The sequence below is a fragment of the Chelonia mydas genome, chromosome 1, assembly GCF_015237465.2.
Source record: "Chelonia mydas isolate rCheMyd1 chromosome 1, rCheMyd1.pri.v2, whole genome shotgun sequence".
NCBI lineage: Eukaryota > Metazoa > Chordata > Testudines > Cheloniidae > Chelonia > Chelonia mydas.
In genome coordinates, this window is record NC_057849.1 from 283697993 (window position 1) to 283721655 (window position 23663).

At 45.1% G+C, this 23663-nt stretch overlaps 1 protein-coding gene across 1 annotated transcript in view; it reads left to right on the top strand.

Moving 5' to 3' along the window:
• The window catches only part of CPM (carboxypeptidase M), a 66813-nt gene that overhangs the window by 13769 nt on the left and 29381 nt on the right, over positions 1 to 23663 (top strand). The window contains exon 3 of the mRNA XM_037886857.2: positions 22990 to 23087. Within this exon, the coding sequence (XP_037742785.1) occupies positions 22990 to 23087 (98 nt within the window). The remainder of the gene's footprint in view (positions 1 to 22989; positions 23088 to 23663) is intronic.

Genomic DNA, 23663 nt, shown 5'->3' on the forward strand with positions numbered 1-23663 from the left:
TTGAGTGGAGAGTTTGTAAAGAGAGAAATCACCCACACTTCAAAAATAGAGTGGCCCAGATACGGCCCTTAGTTTATAGACTTGTATAACCACCACTTAGTAGAGCAAAGGCCATGTCAATCTGTTTCAGCTGTGTAACATTTTGACTTTAATAAAAGGTACTCTGAATTTATGCCAGAGGAACAAGATTTGGAAGACTTTCAGAGTGTAACTGAGGCCCAGTGTTGAGGGAAAAATATTCCAATTTGTTCAGTAGTTTCTAATAAGTAACACAAACTTATTTCTTTCCTAGTAACATACCATAATGGCATAACCCTATATCTTTCCTTAGTATTGTTACTTTTCCATCACTCTAAAAATGTTGCAGACTTGTGGATCTTACAAGGTCTTGATAATAGGTAAATAATCTTTATATGAATATAGTTAAGATGAGCAAAATTGCAGTACCCCTGCGAGAAGTAGTTAAGTCAACCAAAGCCCCAGTATAGTCACTAATAGGTTGGTGGAAGAATTCTTCCATCAACTTAGCTACTGCTTTTCGGGGTGAGGGGTGGCGGGTATCTATCACAACAGGAAAAGTTCCTTTGGTCTCTGTAGCAAGTGTCTACACTACAGTGCAGTGGCATAGCTACAGTGTTACATCTGTACTGCTGCAGCGGTTGTAGTGTAGCCATACCCCCCTTAGTTTTAATAGCTTTTATCTTTTCTTTTACTTTGGTGATCAAACCATACCCATTAATCGTACTTTACGTCCACGGATGTTCTCCAAACCTTCATGCAGCTGAATATTTTGAGACAATTTATTCAATTAACAAGATGTTCAGAATTTACTTCTGAACATCTTGTTAACTGAATCCAGTGCAGAAACCTATTGTGAGTCTCTGACCATTTTCTTCAGTAGAGAAAAAGGTGGTGTTATCAGAATACGCCACTATTCCCCCTCAGTTGCACTAAGAAAGTGCAATTATCTTTTAATAGTGCTTTGCCTTTCTATAGCACCATCCATCCATGAATTTCAAATGCTTTACAAACATTAATTAAGCCTTATAACACCGAGAGACAAGTTTTATTATCCCTGTGATACAGATGAGGAAGCCAACAAATAGTACAGTAATTAATTGCCTTGTTCCAGTTCACACAGAAAAATCTATGGCAGAGTTTGTAATAGAACCCAGGGGCCAAGTTCAGCTGTGGTGTAAGCAAGCGCAAACCCTGCTGAAGTCAATGGGAGTTGTGCCAGAATATGCCAAGAATGAATTTAGCTCTAGATCTCCTGACTCCTTCCAATTCCTCTGCTTTAGCCACAGTGCTAAATGGCTTTGTTTTAGGCATTTTGGAATCCGCATCTAGGTGGAACAAGCTATTTAGCAAATGAGTTCAAACTTAGAATTCATTTGAATCTAAAGGAGTACTTGTGGCACCTTAGAGACTAACCAATTTATTTGAGCATGAGCTTTCGTGAGCTACAGCTCACTTCATTGGATGCATACTGTGGAAATTGCAGAAGACATTATTATATACACAGACACCATGAAACAATACCTCCTCCCACCCCACTCTCCTGCTGGTAATAGCTTATCTAAAGTGATCATCAAGAAGGGCCATTTCCAGCACAAATCCAGGTTTTCTCACCCTCCGCCCCCCCACAGACAAACTCACTCTCTTGCTGGTAATAATGTCTTCTGCAATTTCCACAGTATGCATCCGATGAAGTGAGCTGTAGCTCACGAAAGCTCATGCTCAAATAAATTGGTTAGTCTCTAAGGTGCCACAAGTCCTCCTTTTCTTTTTGCGAATACAGACTAACACGGCTGCTACTCTGAAACCTGTCATTTGAATCTAATGAATAAGTGATCAAACAGGGAAAAAAGCAGGACACAGAGTCTAGATATTTGTATTACAGTACCACCGAGGAGTCCTAATCTGAAAGTACATCTGCACAGCAGCTGGGAGATGTAATTCTCATCTTGAATAGATGAACAGGCGCTACTTCTGCTCAAGCTAGCACATAAAAATAGCTGCATGGCCGCGGTGGCTCAGGCTAGTGGTTTGAGCACCATCCCGCCCAACCTCCTGATTATATGTTTGGGTGGCTAGCCCAACCCACTGCCCATGCCACAGTGGCAACATTGCTGTTTTTAGCCACAGGCTAGCATGTGTATGTCTACCCAAGGTGGGAATTACACCTCGCAGCTGCTGTGTAGATGTACCCATAGAATGAGACCTTACTGTGCGAGGCACTGTGCAAACACAGAACCAAACAAAAATGTTTCTCTATAGCACCCATTTTTAAAAGTAGCTTAGTGCTGTGTCTGGTGAAAGCTCCTCATCACACAGCCATCTCAGCTATTACCTGTATGTGTATGCCTCATAAAAGCAGTTCTTTAACTTTAAGACTGATCAGTTTGTTAGTGAATTTATGGCTGACTGTTAAAGGTTTGTTGCTGTTTTTTAAAGAAAAAATCCACAGGGAACAATGCTTACTGAGAAAATTATGCAAATCTTTTCCCATGGATATGTGGTGTGAGTCACGTTCCTGTATATTAGAATCTTACCTTCTGTTGTTTAATTTGACTGCTTAACACAGATATGGCTTTTCTCTCCTGTCACTGGTCCTTGATAGCACATTTTCCCCAAAATGTATCTTGAGCTGGTATTTCACAGAACTAGTTAGACATGACACAAGATGCATGGATTACATAGTTATTCAGGTTTTCAGCGTTCGTTCAAAATGGAACATTTTACTCATCAATGGGCTCTGAATCAGGCCCTCATAAAAGTGGGGGATTCTAAAAATTGTTATGATGTTTTAGTTGAACTTTTGCCCATTGTCCCCAAGGATAGTGGCTCTCCTGGTACTTCCCCTTTTTCCTGCCTCTTTCCCTCTAGCTTTATCTCCCCTCCCAGCTAGCATTGTTCTGGTTTTTGTCAGTGCCCGTGGCATACAAGTGCACATTAACAAGATTCCAGATAATGCATAAATGTTAATTTTAAAACCAAATGGGTAGGTGAGTTTGACATATTAACAGCCTTATGAAATCTAGTCATGATATATTCAGTGTGTGGTGGGAGGGGAAAGGAGTTAAAAACAGAGGGAAAAGACCTTTAAGGCTTGTCTAGACTAGACTAAAAGTTGGTGTGTTTTTTAAAATATATTTATTAGCTCTTTAAAAGCATTGGCCCCAGGCTGGAATTCACCTTTACAAGCCATGTTAAAATACAATGTATCCTGTCTACACCAGACTTTTAAGACACGTTAGTTAAAACATTTTAGCAAATACATTTTAAAATACACCTTTTAGACCAATATTGAAATGTACTGACGGATTTAATTAGACAGATTCTTACATGTGAAACCTGTAGTTGTCTAGGGCCTATACATATTGCCTATATCTATTTGTAGGAAGAAAAAATTACCTCTGGTATTCATTTAAGTTGCTGTGATAACTTGACTCAGACACTTGAGGACTGCTAAGGATAACAGATTGTGAGAAGTTTCAGAGTAGCAGCTGTGTTAGTCTGTATTCACAAAAAGAAAAGGAGTACTTGTGTAACTCCTCAGAGAGGGGGCCCCATTGATTTTTCCATACCCTCTGCAGTCACCTGCCCGTCATAAAAGGAATGCGATTCCCCTTGATTCCACCTGTAAGTCAAAGGTGACCTTATTCTCGGAGACTGAGGCAGCAGGTCTGGCCTCTTCCTTAGTTGGTATCCCTGGGCTTATGGTGCATAATTATCATGCAATAAAGCACCTTGCCTGCACTGTGGCAAAGGCCATTAATTTAATCTCAACCGTCCTGGCCCAACTTTCCCATGAGTTAAGGAAAGTACGTCAGGGTATGCTACAAAACAGGCTGGCTATAAATTATTTGCTTCTATGCCATGGTCACCTATGCCAAGAGTTTGCAGGCATGTGTTGCTTTAACGTAACAGGTGCAGGGCCATCCGTAAAAGCTGATTTACAACGCCTACAGCAGCTGGCAAAGGGCATTCATCAGCAAATTGGGGAGGATTGGCTAGGCTTTCTATTTTCTGGTTGGGGCCTTTCCCCATGGCTAAGTAAGTTGTTTAGCCTATTATTTAAGCTTTTCTTTCCTGTATTAATCATGTTATGTTTGCTGTGCTGTATGTGGTCCTGTGTAAAAAGGCTTGTTTTGCCGATGAAGTGAGCTGTAGCTCACGAAAGCTTATGCTCAAATAAATTGGTTAGTCTCTAAGGTGCCACAAGTACTCCTTTTCTTTTTGCGAATCCCCCCACCCCACTCTCCTGCTGGTAATAGCTCATCTTAAGTGATCACTCTCCTTACAATGTATATTTTTTCATGGTCTGTGTATATGTATAAAATCTTCTCACTGTACTTTCCACTTTATGCATCCGATGAAGTGAGCTGTAGCTCACGAAAGCTTATGCTGTAATTACAGGGTGTTACCTGGCTGTAATTGTTTCATGATGTTTTATAGGCCTTTTTATAGGCCTTTGTAGCCTATCAGTATGACTGTAATTTTTATGTGCGTGATTTATAAAGGTTATGTTTTGTTGTTTGTGTCCTCTGTGATCATGGTGAGTAAAGCTGGTTAGGAAATTCCTCCATCTTCTCCCTCTCCCCCCCACGTAAAACAGTTTTATTTACATTTTGTAGTGGGGGGGTAGAAAGCTTTAAAAAAATTTAATTTGGGGGGTTTTGACAAAATTTGTTGTTTTTTTCCCAAAAAAATCCATTTTCAATTTAAAATGTTGATGGAAGATTTTCATGCAGTTCCAGTTGTGAATCTAAACTGGATAATGACTTTATCTAGAATGTTACAATGGGAAGCATATCCACTTAAAATGGTACTTACAAGAGGAGACTGTAATTGTTCCGTTCTAAATATGGAGGTACAGCTTGCGTATCTTTATCCAAACAAAATCAGCCTCTATGGGCCACTCTTTTATATTGAAGATGAGGGTGACTACAGGCCAAATAGTACTCCCTAATCTGCATTTGTCCCACAGACTGCACTTTGTCCATCTGTTATAGTGACATAGAAAAGCAATACTGTTCACTCAAGCGTAATGGAGAGAAAAAACCTAACGCAGCAAAAACAAACCATGCCCTTCTATTTGTGTAGGACCAACATCTATTATAGAAATATTTAGGTTATCAGTTTTTAAATGACCAAGACTGAACCAGTTCAAGCTCTTTTAAAAAAAAAAAAAAAAATCCGGATCGTGAAAACGGAGTCATTCAAAACTAGCATATGGAAAAATCCCATTTTCCCTTTTTGAGATAGGGGAGCCACTCCAGGCTTGTTTCTAACTCTATCCATGTACAGTCATGTCAGGCTGCCCCTCCTGTCTGCTGTGCTTGGGAGCAGCCAGGGATTTTAAATTTACAAAAGCTTTTTTTCCCCCATAAGCAAGATCCTTACAGCTTTTTATGTCCTGTTGCTGATAAGAACAGAATGAGCAGGCAAAGCAAGTGGATAAGTACAATTTTCACCTGTGCACCAAAACACAGCTAATGAGATTAACAACCCCAAAAGTCTTGTGAAACTCAGAAACAGTAAATTTTATTTTAGCATCCATTTTTATTTGTGCCGATATCCTTAACTGGTGCTAGAAAGTGAATATGTAATGACTGTAAAAGAACTGAGGTTTAGCAACATGGAACAAACAAGCCACGGCAATTTTTTTTCCTCTTATAAAGTGCCACTTCCTAGAGTGCTATAGTGGAGTTCCTACTGACTCAAATAAAAAGTCTGTCATGGAACAATATTTCTTTTCTTATAGCCAGCAACTCCACTGATAATTCAGTGGGGGTAGAATGAGATAGTCCATTTGTGGGTCACTCCTCACTGGGGGCACATTAGGTCTGTGCTCCATGATCTGCTCTGCCTTTAAACTCATTTCCATGGGAAATTTATGGTGTTGATTTTTCTTATAAAGCCCTGCAAAAGTTATGTTCTGGTTATCTCAGACTGGCTCTCTCCCTGTGCAACACCACAGCATGTGAGATCAGCTGAGAGACCAAAGATAAAACAAACACATATATACACTCTGGTTTAATCATGAAGGAGTTTTCAGTGAAGGGTCCTCCACTGTGAAATTAGCTTCAGCCATCACACTGCCAGAGCATAGATTTGTTGACCTTCAGGTCACACTACAAGGTCCATCTGTTTTTTGTGGTGGTTTTTTTCATACATGGGAGGAGATGGGATGAAAGCAATATGTGGTGACTTTTTAAAAAGCTTTTTGTATGACAGTGATCTTATTTGTGTATTATATTTTTATAAAGCATGTACATGCACCCATTTAGACACAAAGTATGTGGGCAGAAACTAAATTAGAACTTGTATGTACACATTGTTTTGTCTGAGATCCTCCTGTTTGTCTTCATTTCTCTTGCCTTTAAGAGGAGAGCAGTGTTTTTATAGTCACTGATCAGGGCGATGAGGTGCCTGCTCCAAATGGCTAGAACAGCTGCTTTCCCTCACCCGGTCAAGCAATGGGGGGAGGAAAACAGCTGCATTTTCTAGACCACTGCCAGAAGCCTCTGTCCATCTCTGGACTGCTCACAAAGCCACAAGGGTTGTCCCTCTGTGGAATGCTAAAAGTGAAGCTGCTGCTCCAGGTGGATTCTCTTGTTAATCCCCAGATCTGTGTTTAGGCCACTGAGGTCTATATTCTTATGTGTCTCTGTTTTAGTGAGCATGAATTGAACCTATTTTATTATATTACACTACATATAGTTACAATTTGTACTGTTCTCCTGGGAGCTCACATCTTGCTTGTCTCAATACAAATGGTCCTGAGATGGCTATTCTTGGTAACACGACAGGTCAGAAGTTGACAAGTCACTGGAGAGTAGAGGCCTAGATTTTTTCAAAAGTCTAGTTCCTTTTTGTGGGTGGAAATAGAGCGATTAGCTGTACAAATGCTGACTGTGATGGATTAGTATGTCTGCATGTACCTATATCTATCTTCAAACTCCATGTTGTTTTGTGAAGGATAATTTGATTGTGAACCTGTTCTGTGCCTTCACTGGGTTTTGTAGCCACCTGAAACACACAGGTAGTGTCAGGAGAAATATTGGACCTAGCAGAGGGCTAACAGTGGAGGGTGGTTAATCCTTGATGACCCTTGGACAAAAGCCATGATCCACAAAAGTACTTAGGGGCCTAAATGCCAATTTTAGGCTTCACTGCGATGCTCAAAACTCCTGCCAACCCCTGCAGGGGCCTAACTCACTTGTTGCCTAAGTTTTCAGGGTAAAATTTCTCTCAGCGCCTAAGTTTCTGATTCTGGGCTTGCACACTGTTGCTATCTCTAGGCCTGTCTCCTACCTAAGCCCCAGAGTGAGCCACCAATTAAGGGGAGATAGACAGATGAACACCGGCTATCTCACCTGCGACGCCTAATCATTAGGTGTGCTCGGAGATTATAGTCCATTCAAAATCTGGCCGAGGAAGAGGAGGTGGCTGAGCTGCCAACCTTGTAACATTTTACCCCAGTGGCTGGAGCACTCACCTGGGATGTGGGAGACCAGGTTCAATTTCCTTCCTGCCAGAGGGGGAGAAGGGATTTGAACATGGATCTCTCACCTCTTTTCTTCTCTTCAGGCAGGGGGGAAGTTGAACCCGGGTCTTTCACCTCCCAATTGAGTGCTCTAGCCACTGGGCTACAAATTATAAGGTGGGTACCACTTCTTTTTCCCCCAGCTGTTTTGTGTTGAATGAGGCAGGGGCCTAACTCATTCCGGCAAGACACTGCTTAGGTGAGTCAACTGACTCAGGCTTTCTTTCACTCTGGGGTTAAAAATAGCAGAGTAGACAAGTGGGACTGGGCTCTGAAATCCAGGGAGTCTGAGCCCAAATATCTGCACTGCTATTTTTAGCCCCATAGCGCAAGCCTGAGTCAGTTGACCTGGGCTCTGAGACTCTCTGCGGCAGGTCTTCGTTTGCAGAGGAGACATACCCATAGGCACCTCTCTTTGTGAGAGTGCCTATCTCTCCCCATTCATTGTGTAAGGAGCCTAGGCACCTAACCTCAGGTATTGTGGATCACAGTGATGTTCCTGTTACTCTCAAAGGGTCTGTCTACACTACGAAATTAGGTCAAATTTATAGAAGTCGGTTTTGTAGAAAGCGTTTTTATACAGTCGATTGTGTGTGTCCCCACACAAATGCTCTAAGTGCATGTAGTCAGCGGAGTGTGTCCACAGTACCGAGGCAACCATCGACTTCCAGAGTGTTGCACTATGGGTAGCTATCCCACAGTTCCAACAGTCTCTGCCGCCCATTTGAATTCTGGGTAGAAATCTCAGTGCCTGATGGGGCTAAAACATTGTCGTGGGTGGTTCTGGGTACATATCGTCAGGCCCCCCTTCCCTCCCTCCCTCCATGAAAGCAAGGGCAGACAATCATTTTGCGCCTTTTTTCTTGGGTTACCTGTGCAGACGCCATACCACGGCAAGCATGGAGCCCGCTCAGCTAACCGTCACCGTATGTCTCCTGGGTGCTGGCAGACATGGTACTGCATTGCTACACAGCAACAGTTTATTGCCTTTTGGCAGCAGACAGTGCAGTATGACTGGTAGCCATCGTCGACGTAGTCCAGGGTGCTCTTTTAACCGACCTCGAAGAGGTCAGGGGCGCCTGGGCAAACATGGGAGTGATTCAGCCAATTCATTTCCCCTTTTAAGTTTCGTTTCATGGCAGTTCAGTTCTACCGGCAGTGCACTGTCTTTTAATCAGCAGCCAGCAGAAGACGATGGTCAGCAGTCATACTGCACTGTCTTCTGCCGAGCACCCAGGAGATGATGATGGCTAGCAGTCGTACTGCACAGTCTGCTGCCAGCAAGATGTATAAAGATAGATGAAGTGGATTAAAACAAGAAATAGACCAGATTTGTTTTGTATTCATTTTCTCCTCCCTCCCTCTGTGAAATCAACGGCATGCTAAACCCAGTTTTGAGTTCTGTCCTTGAGGTTTTGAGTTCTATCCTTGAGGGGGCCATTTTGTTTCTCACAAACCCACCCCCTTTTTTTATTTTAATTCCCTGTAAGCCAACCCTGTAAGCCATGTCGTCAGTCGCCCCTCCCTCCGTCAGAGCAACGGCAGACAATCGTTTCATGCCTTTTTTCTGTGCAGACATCATATCACAGCAAGCATGGAGCCCGCTCAGATCACTTTGGCAATTAGGAGCACATTAAACACCACACGCATTATCCAGCAGTATATGCAGCACCAGAACCTGGCAAAGCGAAACCGAGCGAGTAGGCGACATCAGCACGGTGATGAGAGTGATGAGGACATGGACACAGACTTCTCTCAAAGCACGGTCCCTGGCAATGTGGGCATCATGGTGCTAATGGGGCAGGCTCATGTGGTGCAACGCCGATTCTGGGCTCGGGAAACAAGCACAGACTGGTGGGACCGCATAGTGTTGCAGGTCTGGGACGATTCCCAGCGGCTGCAAAACTTTCGCATGCGTAAGGGCACTTTCATGGAATTTTGTGACTTGCTTTCCCCTGTCCTGAGGCGCAACAATACCAAGATGAGAGCAGCCCGCACAGTTGAGAAGAGAGTGGCAATAGCCCTGTGGAAGCTTGCAATACCAGACAGCTACCGGTCAGTCGGGAATCAATTTAGAGTGGGCAAATCTACTGTTGGGGCTGCTGTGATGCAAGTAGCCCACGCAATCAAAGATCTGCTGATATCAAGGGTAGTGACCCTGGGAAATGTGCAGGTCATAGTGGATGGCTTTGCTGCAATGGGATTCCCTAACTGAGGTGGGGCCATAGACGGAACCCATATCCCTATCTTGGCACTGGAGCACCAAGCAGGCGAATACATAAACCGCAAGGGGTATTTTTCAATAGTGCTGCAAGCTCTGGTGGATCACAAGGGACGTTTCACCAACATCAACGTGGGATGGCCGGGAAAGGTACATGACGCTCGCATCTTCAGGAACTCTGGTCTGTTTCAAAAGCTGCAGGAAGGGACTTTATTCCCAGACTAGAAAATAACCATTGGGGATGTTGAAATGCCTATAGTTGTCCTTGGGGACCCAGTCTACCCCTTAATGCCATGGTTCATGAAGCCATACACAGGCAGCCTGGACAGTAGTCAGGAGCTGTTCAACTTCAGGCTGAGCAAGTGCAGAATGGTGGTAGAATGTGCCTTTGGATGTTTAGAAGTGTGCTGGTGCAGTTTACTGAGTCGGTTAGACCTCAGTGAAACCAATATTCCCACTGTTATTACTGCTTGCTGTGCACTCCACAATATCTGTGAGAGTAAGGGGGAGACGTTTATGGTGGGGTGGGAGGTTGAGGCAAATTGCCTGGCTGCTGGTTACGCGCAGCCAGACACCAGGGCGGTTAGAAGAGCACAGGAGTGCGCGGTGCGCATCAGAGAAGCTTTGAAAACCAGTTTCATGACTGGCCAGGCTATGGTGTGAAAGTTCTGTTTGTTTCTCCTTGATGAAACCCCCCACCCCTTGGTTCACTCTACTTTCCTGTAAGCTAACCACCCTCCCCTCTTCCCTTCGATCACTGCTTGCAGAGGCAATAAAGTTATTGTTGCTTCACATTTATGCATTCTTTATTAATTCATCACACAAATAGGGGGATAATTACCAAGGTAGCCCAGGAGGGGTGGTGGAGGAGAGAAGCACCAGGAGGGGTGGTGGAGGAGGGAAGGACAAGGCCACACAGCACTTTAAAAGTTTAAAACTTTAAAACTTATTGAATGCCAGCCTTCTGTTGCTTGGGCAATCCTCTGGGGTGGAGTGGCTGGGTGGCCGGAGGCCCCCCCACTGCCTTCTTGGGCCTGGGTGAGGAGGCTATGGAACTTGGGGAGGAGGGTGGTTGGTTACACAGGGGCTGTAGCGGCCGTCTGTGCTCCAGCTGCCTTTCCTGCAGCTCAACCATACGCTGGAGCATATTAGTTTGATCCTCCAGCAGCCTCAGCATTGAATCCTGCCTCCTCTCATCACACTGCCGCCACCTTTCAACTTCAGCCTTCTCCTCAGCCTGCCACCTCTCCTCCCGGTCATTTTGTGTTTTCCTGCACTCTGACATTGTCTGCCTCCATGCATTCATCTGTGCTCTGTCAGTGTGGGAGGACAGCATGAGCTCGGAGAACATTTCATCTCGAGTGCATTTTTTTTTTTCTTTCTAATCTTCGCTAGCCTCTGGGAAGGAGAAGATCCTGTGATCCTTGAAACATATGCAGCTGGTGGAGAAAAAAAAAGGGACAGTGGTATTTAAAAAGACACATTTTACAGAACAATGGGTACACTCTTTCACGGTAAACCTTGCTGTTAACATTACATACATAGCACATGTACTTTTGTTCCAAGGTTGCATTTTGCCTCCCCCCACCGCGTGGCTAGCCCCTCATCCCTCCCCCCTCCCCATGGCTAACAGCGGGGAACATTTCTGTTCAGCCACAGGCAAACAGCCCAGCAGGAACGGGCACCTCTGAATGTCCCCTGAAGAAAAGCACCCTATTTCAACCAGGTGACCACGAATGATATCACTCTCCTGAGGATAATACAGAGAGATAAAGAACTGATGTTGTTTGAACGCCAGCAAACATACACTGCAATGCTATGTTCTACAATGTATCCTGAGTATGTGCTACTGGCCTGGAGTGGTAAAGTGTCCTACCATGGTGGACGGAATAAGGCTGCCCTCCCCAGAAACCTTTTGCAAGGGCTTTGGGAGTACATCCAGGAGAGCTGCAAATGCCAGGGCAAATTAATCATTAAACATGCTTGCTTTTAAACCATTTATAGTATTTTAAAAGGTACACTCACCAGAGGTCCTTTCTCCTCCAAGTGGGTCCAGGAGGCAGCCTTGGGTGGATTCGTGGGGACTGGCTCCAGGTCCAGGGTGAGAAACAGTTCCTGGCTGTTGGGAAAACTGGTTTCTCCGCTTGCTTGCTGTGAGCTATCTACAACCTCATCATCATCATCATCTTCCTCATCCCCAAAACCTGCTTCCGTGTTGCCTCCATCGCCATTGAAGGAGTCAAACAACACGGCTGGGGTAGTGGTGCTGAACCCCCTAAAATGGCATGCAGCTCATCATAGAAGCAGCATGTTTTGGGCTCTGACCCGGAGCGGCCGTTCGCCTCTCTGGTTTTCTGGTAGGCTTGCCTCAGCTCCTTAAGTTTCACGCGGCACTGCTTTGGGTCCCTGTTATGGCCTCTGTCCTTCATGCCCTGGGAGATTTTGACAAATGTTTTGGCATTTCAAAAACTGGAACATAGTTCTGATAGCACGGATTCCTCTCCCCATACAGTGATCAGATCCCGTAACTCCCATTCGGTCCATGCTGGAGCTCTTTTGCGATTCTGGGACTCCATCATGGTCACCTCTGCTGATGAGCTCTGCATGGTCACCTGCAGCTTGCCACGCTGGCCAAACAGGAAATGGAAATTCAAAAGTTCACGGGCCTTTTCCTGTCTACCTGGCCAGTGCGTCTGAGTTGAGAGTGCTGTCCAGAGCGGTCACAATGGAGCACTCTGGGATAGCTCCTGGAGGCCAATACTGTCTAATTGTGTCCACAGTACCCCAAATTTGACCCAGCAAGGCTGATTTCAGCGCTAATCCCCTTGTCGGGGGTGGAGGAAGGAAATCGATTTTAAGAACACTTTAAGTCAAAAAGAAGGGCTTCGTTGTGTGGACGGGTGCAGGGTTAAATCAATTTAATGCTGCTAAATTCAATCTCAACTCCTAGTGTAGACCAAGGCTAAGCGCCTAAAAGTTAGGTGTTGTGATGCTCAGTGTTGTAACACCTAAGTTCCTTTGTGGATACGGGCAGGGGTACCATTTCAAATTTGGGGGAGGCAACTTTAATCGTGATTCCAGGGGCTACTTAGGCACCTGAAAACTAGTTTTTTTGCAGATGTGGGGGGAGGGGCACAAACAAAAATTATAATGCAAAGGGGGCGTTCAGCTCAAAAAGTTTGAAAACCACTCAGGGTGCAGGCAGGGGGTGTGGCTCAGGCTGCAGGGAGGGGCTGTGTGCGGGGAGGGGTGTAGCTCAGTGTCCAGGCAGGGGGTAGCTAGGTGCTGTGTGCCGGGACTTGGGAGGGGTGTAGCTCAGGATGCACGGAGGGGCTGTGTCTGAGGGGGCCCTCCTACTGAGGGACCAGCCATGCACTCAGTCTCTCTGTGACACAGTGGGGGCAGCTCTGAGGTAGGGATTCCAACTTTCTGATTGCAGAAAACCGAACACCCTTGCCTCACCCCCGGTCCCTCCATCCCCCCTCCCTCTGTCGCTCACTCTCCCCAACCCTCACTCACTTGCTCATCTTCACCGGGCTAGAGCAGGGAGTTGGGGTTTGGGAGGGGGTGAGGGCTCTGGCTGGGGGTGCAGGCTCTGGGGTGGGGCTGAGGATGAGGGGTTTGGGGTGTAGGAGGGGGTTCAGGGCTGGGGCTGGGAGTGTGTGGGGGAGTGAGGGCTCCGGCTCAGGGTGCGGGCTCTGTGGGTGGGGTCAGAAATGAGGGGTTCAGGGTGCGTGAGGGGGCTCTGGGCTGGGGCAGAGGGTTGGGGTGTGTGAGAGGGTGAGGACTCCAGCTGGGGGTGCAGGCTCTGGGGTGGGGCCAGGGATGAGGGGCTTGGGGTGCAGAAGGGGGCTGGGACAGTGGATTGGGGGCAGGAGGGGGTGCAGGCTCTGGTTGGTCGGAGCTTACGGGCTCCCGGAAGTGGCTGTCATGTATGGCTCCTAGGCTGACGGGCCAGGGGGATCTGTGCATTGCTCATGCCTGCAGGCATCGCCCCCGGAGCTCCCATTGGCTGGGCCGCCCCTGCACCTAAGAGCTAGACATGCCGGCTGCTTCCAGGGAGCTGCGCGGAGTCAGGGCAGGCAGGGAGCCTGCTTAGCCCTGCTGCACCGCTGACCGGACTTTTAGTGACCCGGTCAGCACTGCTGACTGTAGCCGCCAAGGTCCCTTTTTGACGAGGTGTTCCAGCTGAAAACCAGATGCATAGCAACCCTACTCCAGGGGCTGGGGCAAGAGGCATGCTCTGCCCACCCAGGGACACAATGGGCGGTGGGAGGGGGACACCCTGACATCAGCCCCTGCCCAGCAGATCAGGCTCTCGGTCCCAAGCAGCGCTCCATGGCAGGGGTGGGGCAGCGCAGCGGATGCAGATGGCAGTAGAGCATGGCTGCATCTTCCCTCCTGCTGCAAACTTCACCCATATGGAAAATTTTGGGGGGAGGCAGTTCCTCTCCTTCCACGCCACCCCCCAAAACCTCCCTAAATGGCACCCCTGGATCTGGGCAGAAGAGCTGGCCATTGCCAAAGGAAACTGTTACCTGAATTTGGGCACTGGCCCAATTTCGGGTAACAGAAACTAGCTCTTCCAAGTGGGCTGGTAACAAAGCAACAGATCACCTGATGGGGGAACTGAGGCTGACCAGGCATATCACTTGCCAGAGGGGATTAGAAACTATAAAAGGACAAGGTCTCTCAATGACCAGAACAAGAAGACAGGATTAAACAGGAGGAATGGGTGTGGCAGGGCAGAATCTTGCAGTCTCTGAACAGACACTGACCAAATCCCAAAGGACTGTTGGAATGGTGAGGAAACTGAGGCAGGGATTTGCATGCAGGTTTTGTTGTCTTTCCATGTATAGTTCCTTGGCTTTTCTATGAGTAAAGTGTGATTGGTTTAGAATTCTTTTTGCAGAATCTCTGTGTTCTTGCTTTAACTACGCATCCCTGAAGAAGTGTTAAAACTAAACCAGAATACCCAGGTCAAGCTCTGGAGAGGGTGTTCTTGAGTGAGTGGGGTGTCTTCGGAGGCTTAGGGCAGTTGGACTGTGGGGTGCCATTCCTTGGAAGTGGTATCAGATAGGCATGTGCCTGAGAGGCCACAGGCTGTGGCTGAAGCCTTCTGAGGTCTAGGGGGATCGTGGAAGCACATAGATTCAGTGTTTGGATACAGCCAGAGCAGCCTGGTAAATATCCATCAGGGAGAGCTCAACCAGGTCTGTGATGGACACTAACCTTTGCACCAGAAGTTATTTTTAAGAGAAAATTGCTTTCCTGAAAAGGGAGATCAGGTTGCAGTCCCTAGAACAGTGGCCCTCAACCTTTCCACCCAAGTTTCACCTCACTTAAAAACAACTTGCTTACAAAATCAGACACAAAAAAACCAAAAGTATCACAGCACACTACTACCAAAAAATTGCTTACTTTCTCATTTTTACCATATCATTATAAATCAGTTGGAATATAAATATTGTACTTACATTTCAGTGTATAGTATATAGAGCCATATAAACAAGTCATTGTCTGTATGAAATTTTAGTTTGTACTGATTTCGCTAGTGCTTTTTATGTAGCCTGTTGTAAAACTAGGCAAATATCTAGATGAGTTGATGCACCCCATGCAAGACCATTGTGTATCCCCAGAGGTACGCATGCCCCGGTTGAGAACGACTGCTCTAGAAATCTGGGCTATAGTGTCATTCGCTAATCCTCTCATCAACCCTCCACACCAGCCCACTGGGCCTTGAGGGACTTGTGTACTCATTCATAACTGTTAGTTTGTTTATGGGTGTCTAGAGAGATGGATCTACTTAAATAAAGGTAATCCGAGGGTAACATACCTAGGAACTTTAAACATAGCTAATGGATTCTTTCACATGTGCTCTCATCTAGTCACAGGGATACTCCTGGTACAACCTCAGACCACAATGGATTGTATATTTATAAAGAATCGACTGGATGTGGTAGTAATTTGCCAGTTGTGCTTTCCAATCTTGGCAGCCCAAAACTAGGTTAAAGTACAAAGCTCACTTTGATACACACTAACTTCAGACTGATATCTCAAAACCAGAGAAACAAAGGACACTAGAATGTGTCTCTGAGTGTGACAAAGAGCTGTGTTATATCATTTGTTATAGGCAGCCATGGTGCTTAGATTTTAGTTGCTGTAGAAGTTGTTAAAGACAAGTTGTCTTTGCTAAAAGATTGTCATGAATACTCCATGAAGGATGTGAGATCTTGTTTCCCATTTCAATGACAGAATCTGAGAGCAGCTGTTCAAATTAAAATGTTGTTGTTTCTGATTCATTTAGTTATTTAGGACAATGTTCGTATGGATCAGACTTTTTAAATTCCAATTTAAAAACATTTCTCATGTCATTGTCACAAAATTCTGCTAAATAAGGCTAAACAGTGACTGAATTCATAACTCCAACATACTTGCGATGATATCTTGAATGTAGTGTTTCCTGTTTTAACAAAACAGGTTGTTCTCGATATTGTTGAGTGCCAACAGCGTGGCTGTGTACAGGGAATAAAGAGTGTCTTTCCCAGAGAGCTTTGTTAACTATTCATTAGGGCACTGAAGTTGTCTGTCATGGATCTGTGATGTTTGAGGTATCTGTAGTTTTAGTTCATTTAACTCCAAGGAATCCAGGACACACAGTGCAGTGCAGATGCATTGCTGTGTTACCCATGAAGTAACATTAAACTTCATGTTAATCCATTCGTTAATTCTCATTATGAAGTGCTCTGCTCAAGCTCACTCTAATCCTGTTCCCTGGCCAGTGCAGATCGCATCAAAAACTCATTTGTTCTTAATGTAAGCAGTCTTCGCTTGGCAGCATTTGATCACTAAATTTCAAACCTGAGTAAATAAAAAAAATTAATATGGTGGTAACTCTTGCCCTTAGCAATTTCTCTGTACTAATCACACAGCAATTTCACACTTCTCACAAAAAAGGACAATAGATTACAACTCCTACTATGTATTGTTAGACACATCACATGTACATTTAAAAGCTGTTCACTTGTAAAAGTACGTTGTCGGGTTTTCTTAGCAACTTGCAATCCCAGAAACAGAACTAAGTAAACAGACTGATTAAAGTAGAGATACAAGACTTTTTGTTATACATAACAAGGAGATCCTGTTCAGCCTTAACTCGCCTTTTCTATGCCCTGGTCTACACTACAGGGTTAGGTTGAATTTAGCCGCGTTAGGTCAATTTTATAATGAATGCGTCTACACAAGCAACCCCATTCCGTCAACCTAAAGGGCTCTTAAATTGACTTCTGTACTCCTCCCCAGCGAGGGGAGTAGCACTAAAATTGACCTTGCTGGGTTGAATTTGGGGTAGTGCAGACGCAAATCGACATTATTGGCTTCCGGGAACTATCCCAGAGTGCTCCAATGTGACCCCTCTGGACAGCACTTTCAACTCCGATGCACTAGCCAGGTACACAGGAAAAGCCCTGGGAACTTTTGAATTTCATTTCCTGTTTGGTCAGCGTGGCGAGCTCAGCAGCACAGGTGACCATGCGGTCCCCCCACAATCGCAAACGAGCTCCAGCATGGAGCGAACGGGAGACACTGGATCTGATTGCTGTATGGGGAAAAGAATCTGTGTAGGCCGAACTCCGATCAAAAAGAAGAAATGCTTATATATAAAAAATATATATATATATGCCAAAATTGCACAGGGCATGATGGACAGAGGCTACAACAGGGACACACAGCAGTGCCACGTGAAGGTCAAGGAGCTCAGGCAAGCCTACCAAAAGACAAAGGAGGCAAATGGTCGCTCTGGGTCAGAGCCCTATACATGCCGCTTCTATGATCAGCTGCATGGCATTCTAGGGGGGGACCCTACCACTACCCCACCACTGTCAGGAGGACACCTGCAAGGGGGGAGTCTCACGCAACACGGAGGAGGATTTTGTGGATGAGGAAGAGGAGGAGGAGGAGGAGGAGAATGCGCAGCCGGCAAGCAGTGAATCCATTCTCCCCAGCAGCCAGGACCTTTTCATCACCCTGGAGCCAATACCCTCCCAAGGCGAGATCCCTGACCCTGAAGGCGGAGAAGGCCTCTGGTGAGTGCACATTTGTAATAACAGTATAGGGTTTAAAAGCAATAGTGTTTAATGTTTGATTTGCCCTGAAGACTTGGGATGCATTCACGGCCAGTACAGCTACTGGAAAAGTCTGTTAACATGTTTGGGGATGGAGCGGAAATCCTCCAGGGACATCTCCGTGAAGCTCTCCTGGAGGTACTCTGAAAGCCTTTGCAGAAGGTTTCTGGGGAGGGCTGCCTTATTTCGTCCTCCACGGTAGGACACTTTACCACGCCAAGCCAGTAGCAAGTAGTCTGGAATCATTGCCGCACAAAGCATGGCAGCGACTGGTCCTGGGTTTTGGTCGCATTCAAGCAACATTTGGTCTTTATCTTTCTGTGTTAGCCGCAGGAGAGTGATATCATTTATGGTCACCTGGTTGAAATAGGGAAATTTTTGTAAGGGAACAATAAAAGGACCCCATTCATGCTGGACTGTTTGCGCTTGGCTAAAAGGGATCATCCCATAGCCACGCGGCAGGGGGAGGGGTGAAGGGATCATCCCAAATAGCCATGCAGAGGGGTGGGGGGAGATGTGTGCTGCACATCCACCCGAAAACCGCAGCCCCTCCTTTTAAATGGCAAACCCAACCGGCATTGCTTGCTATGGGAAAGGAGGATGCTGCAGTTTGAAAACATTCCCACATGTTATGAAGGCGTTAGAAGCCAAACCCGTGTACCCTTTGGCTTACCATGGCTGCCTGGAAACCGAATTCTGTTGCCCAGCCGTGTGTGATGTGTCACCATACTGGCAGGCGCTCAATATAAAAGGCAAAATGCTGTTTGTACCTAAAGCGCATGTGCTGTCTTCTGTGAATTGCTTGATTCACTGTGAAAGAGTCTCCCTTTTGTTCTCAGAAATGTATCATCTTAAATTTTACTCTCCCTTTTTATCCCCCTGCAGGTGCAAATGTTTCTATGCTCCCCCTATCATCTCCATCCCTGAGGTTATCACAGATTAGAAGGCGAAAAAAACGCACTCGCGATGACATGTTTTCCGAGCTCATATGCAGTCCTCCCGCACTGATAGGGCACAGCTGAAAGCATGGAGGCATTCAGTGGCAGAGTCCAGGAAATCATTAAGTGAGTGTGAAGAGCAGAGGCAGGAGGTGATGCTGAGCTAATGGGGGAGCAAACGGACGTGCTCAGGCGTCTGGTGGAGCTGCAGGAAAGCCAACAAGAGCACAGACCACCTCTGCATCCACTGTACAACAGCCTGCCCTCCTCCCCAAGTTCCACATCCTCCTCACCCAGACGTCCAAGAATGCTGGGGGGGGCAATGCTCTGGGCACCCAGCCACTCCACTCCAGAGGATGTCCCAAGCAACAGAAGGCTGTCATTCAAACAGTTTTGATTTGTAGTGTGGCTACAATAAGCAATGTGCCCTTGTCCTTCCCTCCACCTGACCCTACCCCACCCGGGCTACCTTATCAGTTATCTCCCCCTTTTTTTTTAATTAATAAAGAAAGAATGCATGGTTTCAAAACAATAGTGACTTTATTTCCTTTGCCAGGTGTGATCGAAGGCGGGAGGGTTGTTGGCTTACAGGGAATTAAAATCAACAAAGGGGGCGGGTTTGCATCAAGTAGAAACACACACAACTTTCACACCGTAGCCTGGACAGTCATGAAACTGGTTTTCAAAGCCTCTCTAATGCGCAGCGCGCCTACCTGTGCTCTTCTAATCGCCCTAGTGTCTGGCTGTTCAAAATTGGCAGCCAGGCGATTTGCCTCAACCTCCCACCCTGCCATAAACGTCTCCCCCCTTACTCTCACAGATATTATGGAGCACACAGCAAGCAGTAATAACAATGGGAATATTGGTTGCTTGAGGTCTAACCTAGTCAGCAAACAGCACTAGCGAGCTTTTAAATGTCCAAAGGCACTTTTTACCACCATTCTGCACTTGCTCAGCCTATAGTTGAACTGCTCCTTACTACTGTCCGGGCTGCCGGTGTATGGCTTCATAAGCCATGAGAGCAAGGGGTAGGCCGAGTCTCCAAGGATAACTATTGGCATTTCAACATCCCCAACAGTAATTTTCTGGTCTGGTAAGTAAGTCCCTTCTTGAAGCTGCTCAAACAGCCCGGAGTTTCTAAAGATGTCATGCACCTTTCCCAGCCATCCCACGTTGATGTTGGTGAAATGTCCCTTGTGATCCACCAGTACTTGCAACACCATTGAGAAGTACCCCTTGCAGTTTATGTACTGGTTTGCAAGGTGATCCGGTGCCAAAATAGGGATATACGTTCCGTCTATCGCCCCACCACAGTTAGGGAAACCCATTGCAGCAAAGCCATCCACTACGACCTGCACATTTCCCAGAGTCACTACCCTTGATAGCAACATGTTAGTGATTGCACTGGCTACTTGAATCACAGCAGTCCCCACAGTAGATTTACCCACTCCAAATTGATTTCCGACTGACCAGTAGCAGTCAGGCGTAACAAGCTTCCACAGGGCTATCGCCACTTCCTTCTCAGATATCAGGGCAGCTCTCATATTGCTATTCCTGCACTTCAGGGTGGGGGAAAGCAACTCAGAGTTCCAGGAAAGTGGCCTTACACATGCGAAAGTTTCGCAGCCACTGGTAATCATTCCATACCCACAAGACTATGCAGTCCCACCAGTATATGCTTGTTTTCTGGGCCCAGAATTGGCGTTCCATTATATCAACCAGCCCCACTACCGCCATGATGTCCCAATTGCCACATCCCATGCTTTCAGGAACGTCTGTGTCCATGTCCTCCTCACAATCGTCCTCGTGCTTCCGTCTATTAGCCAGGTTCTGCACATAGTGCAGTATAATGCGCAAGGTGTTTACAATGCTCGCAATAGCAGCAGTGAGCTGAGCAGGCTCCATGCTTGCCGTGCTATGGCGTCTGCGTGGGTAACCCAGGAAAAAAGGCACAAAATGATTGTCTGCAGTTGCTTTCACGGAGGGAGCGAGGGAGGGTGCGAGGGATGGAGGGGAGACTGACGACATGTACCCAAAACCACCCGCAACAATGTTTTGTCCCATCAGGCATTGGGAGCGTAACCCAGAATGCCAATGGGCACCGGAGACTGCGGGAACTGTGGGCTAGCTTCCCACAGTGCACCACTCCGTGAGTCGATGTTAGCCACAGTAGTGAGGACGCACTCCGCTGACTTAATGCACTTAGTGGGGACATACACAACCGACTGTATAAAATCGATTTCTAAAAATCACCTTCTATAAAGTCAGCCTAATTTCGTAGTATAAACATACCCTATGTAACTATAGTGTTCTGTTCCCATCGACAACCAGTGCTTAGTGATAGCATTGAATATTACACGATAGTTGTGTTTTAAAACAAATCTGAATCAAAAAAATCATGTTGCAGAGATTGTACTACATGCAAGCAATTTTTATGCCTGTTATGCATTGAAGAACTTACTTGGTACAGGTATAGTAACTGGCATTTGTGCCAACATTCAAGTGACCGATGTGGATATTTGAGGGAATACAGTCCTATTCCTTACTCTAAAGAATCAGGATTACTCTGGGCCTGGGCACCTCATAATTAAACAGAGGGTACAATCTATAAAACTATTTAGAACTTTGAGACATGCACTGTAGCAAATTTTGACAAATTCTAGTTTTTTATTGGGTTGGGGAGGGTTTTTTGGGGGATAGAGTGAGGAGGAGAGGAGAGTGGGGGAGATTGTATACTGAAATATTCCCAAAGAAGCCTTGCTGTTTGCAAAGCAGTTTGGTATTGAGTGAATATCACCCATTGTTGGCTCAGAGTATTTGGTATTAGAATTCACGGACTGATCAGCAAAGTATTTAAAGTATGGAATAAACTTATTTGATTTCTTCAAATGAATCATGCAGACCAGTTTTGGAGATTCACAAATGTAAAATGGCTCTAATATGGTAAAACAGAAGCTCTACTAGTCACAAAAATATTTGCTATTTGAATGCAATCAGCTTGAAGAAGTCAGATTTCGGGCTAAACGTGTATGTACATCAAAGTGGTCCATTACATGTGGTCTGCTTTCGGTTTAAAAAAATTAAGTTTAAACAAAGATATATGCAAGATTGGAAAAAGCAAGCCCACAGATCCACTAGGTAAGGCAGTGTTTTCTGTTAGTATGTACCTTTATTTTTGCTATAGTGCAATCCTTTTGTATAGAATAGCTACAGATTAGTAATGTTTCAATATACTATCCTTTTAAAAAGTAGGTGTAGTCTTCTTGTTTTTCTTTAACGTTGATAATTTTGACATGCTGCTAATTAGAACAGGCACCTCCTAGGTCCATTTATTTACACGTACAAGACAAGTCTTGTCTCCATCCATTAGCTTATTTTACACAGAGTAATGGGTGCTTTGGTTGTGGGTAGTTCCAGGGTCTGCTAGGAAGATTAATTTCAGCAAATCTATTTTTTCCTTTAACTCTCCCCTTGCAATGAAAGATAAGATGGTAGTTTTGAATAGTGGCAGAGTATCCTACTTCACTTCCTAAATCTGATCACATTTTGGCAGCCAATTTAAATTTGATAATCTAGGGCCTAATCCTGCAATGAGACTACTCCCCTGAGGAAACGTGGCAAGACAGGTCCCCATCAACAACAAAAGCTATTGCTATAGATAATACATAATAGTTAACTTTATTTTTCTGACTCATTTCTTATCCCTGTTTACCTCAGAGAAATTTTGTTATAATTATTCCAGTGTCTCCAGCTGTCTCACCAACAATTCATTACTGTATTTTATTTTGCAGGTTGATGCTCCTATTTTACTTGGTGTTGAAATATTTTGCCTGTTCATGAGGAAACTGTTTTCTTTTGTTTTCCTGTTGCTTAGTAGCAGATGTGTGTGTGTGTGTTTTCCCCCCAGATGCTCTCTTCTCACATTCAATAAACTTAAATTTAAAAGAGTATCTTAGAAAACTGTCTAACTTGAAGACTGGAACATTATACACAAATACCTCAGTACATTTTTAGCTTGGGCTTTGGAGACAAAATACAGTTCTGAAGTTTATTAAAAAAAATCTACTATATTATGCTATACAGAGGGTAGGCTGGTCTAAAAGTTTGTATCATTTGACACTTAACATTTTTTTTCCTGTTCCCCTCTTAAAGGTAGAGACCTGTGGGTTCTTGTTCTGGGAAGGTTTCCAACCCAACATACCATTGGCATACCAGAATTCAAGTATATTGCTAATATGCATGGGGATGAGGTATGTCTACAATTTCAATTTTTGCAGTGTCGTTTACAGCAAAACATTTACCAGTGATCTTAAAAGGAATTTTGCTTATGCTCATATTACTAATTATTGGGGTTTACTATACCCCTCCAGTTTCTCCGAAATTCGAAAAGGTGACCTACAAAGGACTTGAAATGGGCTTATGCCCTTTGTGCCTGTTTGAAAAGGCCTGAAATGTTTAAATTTCTGTTTGTTTTTCTTCAATCTAAGAAATCTCAAGTCTGATCTTTCCTGGGTTTGGTGGAGGATCTCTGGAAGGTCTCAGGTGTTTGTGTGAGCTCTTAAGTTAATTGAAGGAATGTGTATTAATTTTTAACAAGACTACTTCCTTTCTCCAAAATTTGTCAACAAAACATCCAAAAAAGCTTTTAAACAGTCAGACTAAAAATCTTTCCCTTTTAATAGCACAATTTTCCCTCCCTTGAGTCTGGGATACTGCCATTTTCATTAGTTCACCAGTCTTTTTCCACCCCAGAAAAGACCTGAATTCCTAATGTAAATAAGCATTTATTTTTTGAGGAAAAACAAATTTTTAGGCTTCCTTCATAT